Below are 9,787 nucleotides of genomic sequence, written 5' to 3' on the forward strand. Positions count from 1 at the left end.
AATGGGGAGGGATAGGAGTTGCGATTGGCTGCAGATGGGGTTCGCCGGAGCAGGCAGAGGAGGAGGGGAAACCCAGAGGCTTCACAAGGCCTGTTCACACTGCCCCGGAGAGTTCAGAGCAGCCCCCTCGCTGGGATGCCTGAGGAGCTGATCCTGTCCCAGACTGCCTGGAAACCCCCTTCATTGCCACAGCAACCCCTCCCTTCATGAGGGGCTGAGATCATCCTGTCCTGAGCCCCTTTTGTCCCCCAGGGTGCCAGTGCCCCAAGTCCCCCCCCTTTTCTGTATTTCCCAAGCATTCACTAATGATGGGGGGGTGGAATCCTACCACTGCACGTCTGACCACCCATCTCTGAAGGCAGCGCCGCTGTCAGCAGCAGTGCGGAAGTAAGGGTAGCAGTACTGCAACCCCTCCTACAATAACCTTCCCCCTCCCCCACCCTGAACACCCTTTTTTGGTCAGGACTCCTACAGTTACAACATTGTGAAATTTCAGATTTGAATACCTGAAATCATGAAATTTACAATGTTTAAAATCCTATGACCATCAAATTGACCAAAATGGACCATGAATTTGGTAGGGCCCTAATTATAAGTGATAGCAAACAGATCACAGCAGATTACCTAGCAATAAACAAAATAAATGCAAACTAAGCTTAAAATACTAAATGATGACGATGATGGGCGATCACTCGTTACCGAGTAGGATCATCTTCCATGGGAGTTATGGGTCCTCAGGTGGCTGATAAGGCCAATCCTTGAACCACAAGTTCTATTACGAGGGCAGATGTTTTCAGGCTCAGCGGGAGGCTGTTCACCGTGACTGGGAGCCAGTCTCTCCTTCCTCCCGCGCCTCTTGTCCTCTTCGGTTTGTTGGCGAGCAAGTTCAAAATGCAGGGGACCATCACGTAGGACTTCACTCCATTTTAAGCGATCTTGGGCAAGTGTCTCCCAAGTGTCAATGTCAATATTACACTTTTTTAGGTTGTCCTTCAGCAAGTCCTTATCACGCTTCCATTGTCCACCCATGTTACGGTGCCCTTCTTTCAGCTGAGAGAACAGGACCTGTTTTGGGAGGCGATGGTCTGGCAGCTGGACAACATGACCAGTCCAGCAGAATTGCTGATGGATGATCATTGCCTCGATACTGGTGGTCTTTGCCTCTTCCAGAACACTAATATTGGTGCGCCTGTCTTCCCATTTGATCTTCAGAATCTTACAAAGGCAGCGTTGATGGTGCCTCTCAAGGACTTTCAAGTGGTGTCTATAGATTGTCCAAGTCTCGAACCCATACAACAGTGTTCGGAGAATAACAGCTTGATAAACAAGAAGCTTGGTGTCTGTTTGAATGTCGTGATCTTCAAAAACCCTGTGCCATAAATGAGAAAAAGCTACACTGGCACAGCTCAGGAAATGTTGAATTTCTGCATCAATATCTGCCTTGGTGGAAAGATGACTTCCAAGGTAGAGGAAATGATCGACATTCTCCAGTGCCACTCCATTGACTTTGATAGATGGGGCATGTAATATCTCATTTGGAGAGGGCTGATAGAGCACTTCAGTCTTCCTGATATGAAGAGTGAAACCAAGACATGTGTAAGCATCGGCAAACACATTCAATATAGTTTGAAGATCTTTCTCAGAGTGGGCGAAGATTGTGATGTCATCAGCAGACTGAAGTTGCACAATAGATGTTGTGGAGATCTTACTCTTGGCTTCCAGCCCGTTAAGCCTGAACAGCTTCCCATCCATTCTGTAAATGATTTCAACGCCAGCTGTAAACTGCCCAGCAATTAGGTAAAGAATGACGGCAATAAAACCCACAAACATGGGTGGGGCGATGATACAACCCTGTTTGACTCCTGTTTGTACTTTGAAAGGTTCACTCTGGGAGCCAGTGCTGCTCAGAACAGTCGCTTTCATGTTATCATGAAGCGATTTTAGGACATTGATGGATTTATCAGGACATCCAATCTTACAAAGTACAGTCCAGAGGGCACGGCGATTCACTGAATCAAAGGCTTTAGTTAGATCAATAAAAGCCATGTATAGTGGTTGGTTTTGCTCCTGACACTTTTCTTGCAGCTGCTGTGCTGTGAAGATCATATCCGCAGTCCTACGACATGGTCAGAAACCACTCTGTGACTCCGGTAAAATTTCTTCTGAAAGGGGCAGAAGGCGGGTTGTAAGGATCCGCAACAGAACTTTGCCTGCAATGGCTAGGAGGGAGATACCACGATAATTTCCACAATCCACTTTATGCCCTTTCTTGAAGAGGGTAACAATCAGGGCATCCCCCATTTCACTGGGTATCTCATTCTTTATTTAAAAAAATACACTAAATAGATTGGATATGAATAACAGATTCTCGCCCTAAGAGATGATACAAGCAGGCTGCAGATTCTTAAGGGGGAAGCTACGCTTGCTTCACAGCTTGGAATCCCCAGGTGTTTCATTCATAGGCTATAAATCCCTTTAGCCCCAGTTCAGTCTTTGTTCCTCAGGTGTTTCCAGGAATCTTCTTGTGTGGGGGATGAAGAACCCTAGATGATGTTACTCTCCTGCCTTAAATAGTTTTTGCATAGGGCGGGAACCCTTTGTTCCCAAAGCTTGGTTCCAGACCAGTCTATGGAAAAGTACTGACCTCCCAAGATGGAGTCCAGAGACATACGTTCTCATCACATGTCCTTGTAGCATCACAGCAGCCATTACTCACAGGCTGTCTGGAGCGTTCTCAGGAAGGCTCCCCAGGTGGGAGATAAGCTTCTCCTAAGATCTATTGTTTTTCCTAATGGCCCATTGCCTTGAACAGGCCCTTCCCCACCCACTATCTAAACTAAAAGCATCTTGTCTAGTGGGTGTTACCCAGGTGTAATTACATTTGAAGTATAGATACATAGTCAGTATTTATAACTTCAGATACAAAAATGATACATGCATACAAATAAGATAATCATATTCAGCAAATCATAACCTTCCCAATGACACCTTACATGACCCATCTTACATAAAATGCATCATAATTATGTCATAATCATACCATAATAATATCACTGTGAGAATATGGGGTGTAGTGTCACAGAGCCGACTTAATAAAGGGAGAACTCTCCAACCAGGCCGGGGAAGGGGGGCGTTTGCTGCCTGCGTCACCCGGGCCTGTCCATGTGTCTTTTGTTACCCATATGTGGCAAATGGATACCCGAGAACCCCTTCTTTCCAGGGGGACAGTCAACCCAGGGCTGAGAGGGAGTTACGGAGTCTGATTCTCGTTCATCAGCACAAGTCGGTCCCATAAGAGAGATTCCCTCGCCCACCTGCTCTCGCTAATAATCTGAGACCAGCATGGCTGCCACAACGCTGCCAACGATCTTTACGTATCAGTGAGTTGAGTTGAAACGATTCTCTGCATTGGTCTGTCCGAGCAGGCCCTGCCCCTCTCACCTGCCAGAGACGATGTCCCCTCTGAGCCGGGAGTGTTTAATTCCCTCTACCCCAAAGATGCTCAGGTTTTCTCCCCTCCTCCATCTGCCTCAAAGCCCCTTTAATGCCCCCTGGCGGCTGTTTAAATGTAGGACTGAGCTCCGCAAGCGGTAGAACAGGGTGGGTTATACTAGGAGTGACCCCAAAAATCCCAGGGCTGTTTCCCTAGGGAAGAGCAGGGCCAATCTATTGAAAAAACCCTCTTGATCTAGGAATCTGTCCACCCCCTCCTCCCAGACACACGCTGGATTTCATAGACTACAACACACTATGTACATTTTTTTAAAACAATCTTTTTTTAATGCATTGTCCCCTGTGCCATTAACTGCTGGCTGAAATAAAAGAGAAAAGCTGCATCTTTCTAATCTCTTGTAGTAACCCGCCGGAGGTTACGGAGTGACGGTAATGGCTGACTCCGGATACTGGATTCCTTTTCTATATCCTGTTCCTAGGAGGCCCGCTGTCCTTAATGACACGTGAGCCGACCGTGCGCGCTCAGACAAGGCTAAGGGGGGAGGATTGGGGGCGAGGGGGGGTATTTTCAATAGAACACAACCTAGAACCATTTTTGTTCTTGCTTTTATGGGTACCCCCTGGGAGCACGCTGGAAAAACGTCCTATGGATGGACAAAGGCCGCTCCTCTCCTCATGTCTCATGATGGTTGTCCAAGAGCAGGGTCGTTGGCTTTCATGGGGGTTTGCGCTGCCTCCCTGGGTGCTGAGGAGGTCTGTCCATCCATTACTACCCCCCTCTCCCGCAGGGTGAACATCTGCCTGGCTTTCCAGCTGGGGAACGTGAGGCGGGGCAGTGGCAGGGCCGCGGAGCTGTGAATGGAGCTCTGTGCTCTGCCAATCTGTTGCTGTAGCCCAGTAGCCCTGTGGCACCGATCTCCGTGCAGAGGAGGGCTAAGGGAGGTCTGACGCCTGTAGGAAGGGGGAGGAGAGGCTGGTGCGGGGGGAGGGAGGTTCCCCTTGTTTGCCCCCTCCCCCCCAGTAGCTCCATGACATCCCCTATTCAGATACCTCTGAGTTTTGTGACCCTCCCCTGCTCGAGCTCCTCCTGGCTCCTCCCCTGGCTGGTTATGCTTTTCCCTCTACTCCTGGGCACTGGGAAGGGGCTCATGGCTTGGCGGACCCAGAGTGACACCCCAAAAGGGCTGGGTGCCAGGCCAGTACGAGTCAGGTGTCTTTAAACGGCCTCAGGTTGGGCCCGGTGGAAATTGAGGCCCCTGGATCACTTGGGAAAATTGGCAGAAGGGGTTTTGTGCGGGAGGGAGCTGGAGGTGAAAGGGGCAGAGAAGCTCTGGGCTGGCCCATGAGGGGGTGTGACAGGTCCCCCAGGGTGCAACCTGAAAGTGGGGTACCACTAAGCCCTCTCTGTGTCCAGCCTGGACTCCCTCTTATACTGTGCTGCTGGGTCAAGTTACCAAGCCCGCCATGCTTGCACTTCCACCAGCCCTCACACAGGCAGGGACACACCCAGTTGCAGTTACATGCAGGCGTTGACCAGCTCCCTGCATGAACTAACAATAGAGAGACTGCAGCCAAAAACACCCCCAGCTGCCCAGCCTGGGACCCCAGAGCTGTACCATCTTTTCCTGATCAAATCTGGCCAGTATATGGGTTTAATACCCGGTCCGCCTCTCCCTGAATGTGAAGAGAACAATGCACAGCTTTCTATTAACGGAATTGAGATTCTTCCCCAAACACTTCAGTCAAAATGCACTGGTTTAGAGAAAACATTTTATTAACTATAAAAGATAGATTTTAAGTGATTATAAGTGATAGCAAACAGATCAAAGCAGATTACCTAACAAACAAAACCGCAAAGTAAGCTTAACACACTAGCTAGATTGAATATGTATTAGCAGTTTCTCACCCTCAGAGATGGTACAAGCAGGCTGCAGATTCTTAAGGGGCAACCTGCACTGGCTTCACAGCTTGGAATCCCCAGGTCCTTCATACACAGGCTAGAAATTCCTTTAGCCTGAGTCCAGCACTTCCCCCAGTTCAGTCTTTGTTCCTTTGGTGTTTCCAGGAGTCTTCTTGTGTGTGGGGAATGAAGATCCCCAGATGATCATGTCACTCCCTACCTAAAATAGCTTTAGCATATGGCGGGAACCCTTTGTCCCAAACCTCAGTTTGTGGAAAAACACTGACATCCCAAGATGGAGTCTAGAGACATGTGACCTGGTCACATGCCCTTGCATACCTTGCTGAGACATAGCAGCCATTACTTACAGGCTGTCTGGAACATTCACAGGAAGGTTAAGTTCTTCCAGGGTCCATTGTCTTTGCTGATGGGCCATCAGCACTGTCCGCCTTCTTCATTGTTGTACCAGAAAGGCTAGTTGTGGGTGTCACCCAGAGTAAGCAGGATTGAAATACAGATTCCTAGTCAATATTCATAACTTCAGATCCAAAAATGATACATGTCTACAACTAGGATAATCATATTCAGCAAATCATCACTTTTCCAATGACACCTCACATGACTTATCTTGTACAAAATGCATCATAATTATGCCATAATCATATCATAATAGTTCTAGGATGAATATGGGGTGCAGTGTCACAGGGGGTATTGAGAGTGATCCCTGCATTGTGTGCCCCCCGCCCAGTCCTCTCCCACAGTGAGTGCTCTCTCACTGTCTCTGCATCTAATCGCTGGGCGGTTCAGAGCACAGACAGCACCCTGCTCCACTCCAGCGTCACCCTGAGGTGGGATCAAGGGTTACCCCAATCCGACTCCTGTGCACATACATCTCTAGCTCCAGGGGGCTGGCCGGTGGGGGGTGGGTTGCAGCTCAAGATAATAATGCAGTGGGGTCACAGCTACACCCTGGGAGGGGGGGAGCTCACGGTTCTGCCCAGGGGGAGAGGGGGAGCTCACAGCTCTGCACAACGGGAAGCTTGTTGCAGTGCCTGGGGGTGGAGGGGGCTTTCCCCAGTAGTGGCCAGCGGGAGTTAACCCGTCTGGCTCTCTGGGTCTTGCTGGCATCTCTCCCCCAGCTCAGCAGCAGTATCATACACGGAGCTGTCTGGTACCAGGCTCTGCCCCTCCTCCACCGTGCGGTAACCCCTGGCCTTGTACCGCCGGGAGCCGTAGACAGCCAGGGCGATGAGGATGGCCAGGCCGGTGGTGACGGCCACTGTGACACCGGCTGTCTCCTTGCCCGACAGGCCCCCTCCACCACCCAGCCCTGCAGCGCGGCGCGTCTCAGTGGGATCCCCGAGCCGCCACATCTGGGTCTGGGCGTCTTTGACCCAGGAGCGCTCTCCGTCGGCATTGGTCACCAGGACGGTGTCCATGTCCACCAGGGTCATGGCAGGTGGGCGGGTGTAGGGAGGGAGCCGCGCCGGGGGCAGGGCCCCTCCAGTGAAGATCCCAGACTGGACGCAGTACTCCACTTGGCAGCCGTCGCTGATCAGAGCCAGGTGCTGGCTGAATCCCGCCGGGCAGCGCTTTAGGTAGGGGTCATTCACGGTCCCCTGGTGGGACCCCGCCAGGGGGTTCCCTGTCTCGCAGCTGAAGAACCCCCCGAAGGGCACGGAGTACCTGTGCCCCATCTCGTAGTCCGTGCTAACGCACAGCTGGAGCTGGTCGAAGAGCGTCAGCTGAAAGAAGCCGGAGGGGCAAGACTGGGCGTTGGTCAAGGGATTGACGCTCCGAGAGCTGAAGAGACCCCCAAAGAGGTACCCCGAGTTTTCAGGGACCTGGCTTTTTGCCATGCACCAGAAGGCGCTGAACTGGACCTTGGACAGCCAGAACACATCCTGGCACACTCTCTTGCAGAACACCAGCAGCTTACAGGAGCGGTGGCACTCCAGATGGCTGTAGCCTTCCTCCCGCTCCTGGGTGCTCAGTCGCACCGGGGTGTAGCCCACAGGGCAGGAGAACGCCCCAGTGAGCGGGTTCCTGTGTTCTAGCCCCTGGCAGAGAACTGATTTATCCGGGCCCCACAGTGAGACGCACTCCTGGTAGGCGCCCCCGAAGGTAAAGTTGGTCTCAGCCGCTTTGCAGGAGCCGTCGTCGGCATTGGCGTGGAAGTTGAAGTTTGGCGAGGTGGTGTCAGTGCAGCCGGGGTAGGTGTTGAAGGTGTAGTAGCGGCGGGCAGCTAACTCCACCCTCCGGGAGAGCTTCTTTACTGTGGGGCTGGGTAGCTCCGGCAGGCTGCTGGGCGTGATGAAGAAATGCAAGGGCAAGCCAGAGCGGTCAATAGCCACCAGCTGGTTGGTGGTGCGCTCTTGCCAGGCCTTGAGGGTGATCCCTGGGTAGAAGGGCACGCCACCAATGCTCTCCACCCTGGAGTTGGTGCGGTTGGACAGGTAGTGCTTGGTGAAGGAGTTCTCCATGCTCAGTGACTCGCTGACGCTGAAGTTGATGATGCTGTGGAAGGAGGCCCCAACTGCGGCGGTGATGGCACTCCGTGCGGACATGTTGTCCTGGACAAAGGTGGATTTGATCTGATCCTCTTGCACCAGGCTGGCGCCAGCATCCACCGAGGTAAGGACATGGGTACCGTAGTTCAGCACCAGCACCTCTGCCAAGTAGTCTGCCATCCGGCTCTGGTTGTTCTCCAGATGCCCAGCGATGGCCACCAGCTGCTGGCGGAAGCCCTTGTCCAGGGCTGCCCCGGGGTCAAACTTGGCAGTGTAGACCAGGTTCCTGACCTGGACCCGGGTGGTCATGGCCTGGTCCTTCACCTGGTGGGTCTTCATCTTGCGGAAGTCACTGGAGAACTTGCCGTTGAGAGAGGAGAAGAGGGAGACCTCAGTGTTGACGGAGGCAGCGACGGCGCTCTTGTAGTCCATCCAAGTTTCTATGATCTCCGAGTTGATCTCCAGGTTGCTCTGCTTGCGGGGAATGGTGAAGACCTCATCTGGGATGATGTAGGACCCGTCCTCTGTGGTTTTGCACAGCGAGTAGCCCAGGCTGATCACTCTCCCCATATCCAGGTTCCTGAGGTTGTCCCAGCCCCCGCCCGGCAGTACCTCCAGCCCAGGGAGCTTCAGGGCTTTCTTACACCCCTGAAACCCAGCAGCAACTGGCGGCTCCGGAGGCTTCTCTGCTCCTTGCACCCAGGCCACCAGGCTCCAAGAGAGGAGTGCCCCCAGCAACGTGTTCATGGCTGGGGCAGCGCTCGGAAGATGCAGCCGTCCGAGCGAAGAGGAGGGAGCTGTCAATGCGTGCTGGTGGCTTAGCAGCTCTGAGCCCAGCTGTCTGAGAGTTCCTCCTTTCCGTGCTCCAGTTACTGTTCAGAAAGAGAGAAGTGAGAGTGGATCCCTGTCAGAATCAGACGGTGGGAAGGGGATGATAGCTGGCAGAGGGAGAGCCAGGCGGTATGTCAGGGCCCTCTGCCTTGCTCATCATGGTGGCAGGAGATCACTATTTCCTGATTGTTACAATGCCCAAAGTGTGCTAGGGGCTGTACAGCAATCAGGGCTGGCTCTACCATTTTTGCAGGAGAAATCGGAATCCACCCAGCCTCTGCAGCAGTGAGCACCATTTGCTATATTTATGTATAGGCATCAGGCCTGGAAGTGGGGTGGTCATAGACACCGTGTAGAGCAACAGCAACCCCTTCTCCCAGGAACCTCAGCCCAGCATCAGTGCTAGGGTTCAGGGAGAAACTCCACCTCAGCAATTGACTCCAATGGGAGCCCAAGTTCGACAGCAAACTCTCTTGTTGCTTGCACAGGTCCCTGTTCGAAGAACGTAGCATCACCCAAAAGCCACCACCCCATGCATGTCTTCTGACACTAAAAACTTGCTCACACAGTCAGAACGGGGAAGACTGTTACAGCGTTCTCTGGTGACGCCTGCTGTAACAGGGTAAAGGGACGAGGTCCCTGCCCTACCCCACCTCCACAGTCCAATGCTGGGTGGGACTTGCTGACACAAGGGCTGGGGGAGGAGGGACTCTGGTGTTGATCCAGTTTCTGCACCTGCACTTGCCTATACCGTGTTGAGGTTAACGCAGTGCAAGAGGCTGATGTGATGGGGGGGAGAGTTGGTTTGGCAAAAGTGAATTGTGTGTGTGTGTGTGTATGTGTGGTGGTGGTGGGGTGCTTTGCTCCAGAGGAGGCATCGGCAAAGTTAGGGGCATGGGAAGAGAGAAGGAAAGAGGGAGCAGGTATCATTCGGACGGGGCAGGATGGAGGAGACAGTTCACTTCTTTGCAGAGCCCTGGGGGGAAAGGGCTGTGAGTGCACTTTCACTCTCATTGCTGTGCCATCTCCCCAGGCCCAGGGGCAATCTGGGGCTCTGGAGTGTGATGAAGGGGCTGTGAGTGCAGATTAGGGA

The 9,787-nt window shown here is 52.7% G+C and overlaps 1 protein-coding gene across 1 annotated transcript; it reads right to left on the reverse strand.

Moving 5' to 3' along the window:
* Positions 1 to 5,215: 5,215 nt before the first annotated feature.
* MPEG1 (macrophage expressed 1) lies at positions 5,216 to 8,679 on the reverse strand. Its single transcript, XM_054026547.1, has one exon. The coding sequence runs from the start codon at positions 8,608 to 8,610 to the stop codon at positions 6,448 to 6,450; it is 2,163 nt and encodes a 720-aa protein (XP_053882522.1). The 5' UTR covers positions 8,611 to 8,679; the 3' UTR covers positions 5,216 to 6,447.
* Positions 8,680 to 9,787: the final 1,108 nt, after the last annotated feature.

The sequence above is a fragment of the Malaclemys terrapin genome, chromosome 4 (genome assembly GCF_027887155.1).
Source record: "Malaclemys terrapin pileata isolate rMalTer1 chromosome 4, rMalTer1.hap1, whole genome shotgun sequence".
NCBI classification, from domain to species: Eukaryota; Metazoa; Chordata; order Testudines; family Emydidae; genus Malaclemys; species Malaclemys terrapin.

What these genes read in the sequence shown, in the direction of transcription:
- MPEG1 (XM_054026547.1), bottom strand. Translation starts at nt 8,610, where the DNA reads ATGAACACGTTGCTGGGGGCACTCCTCTCTTGGAGCCTGGTGGCCTGG.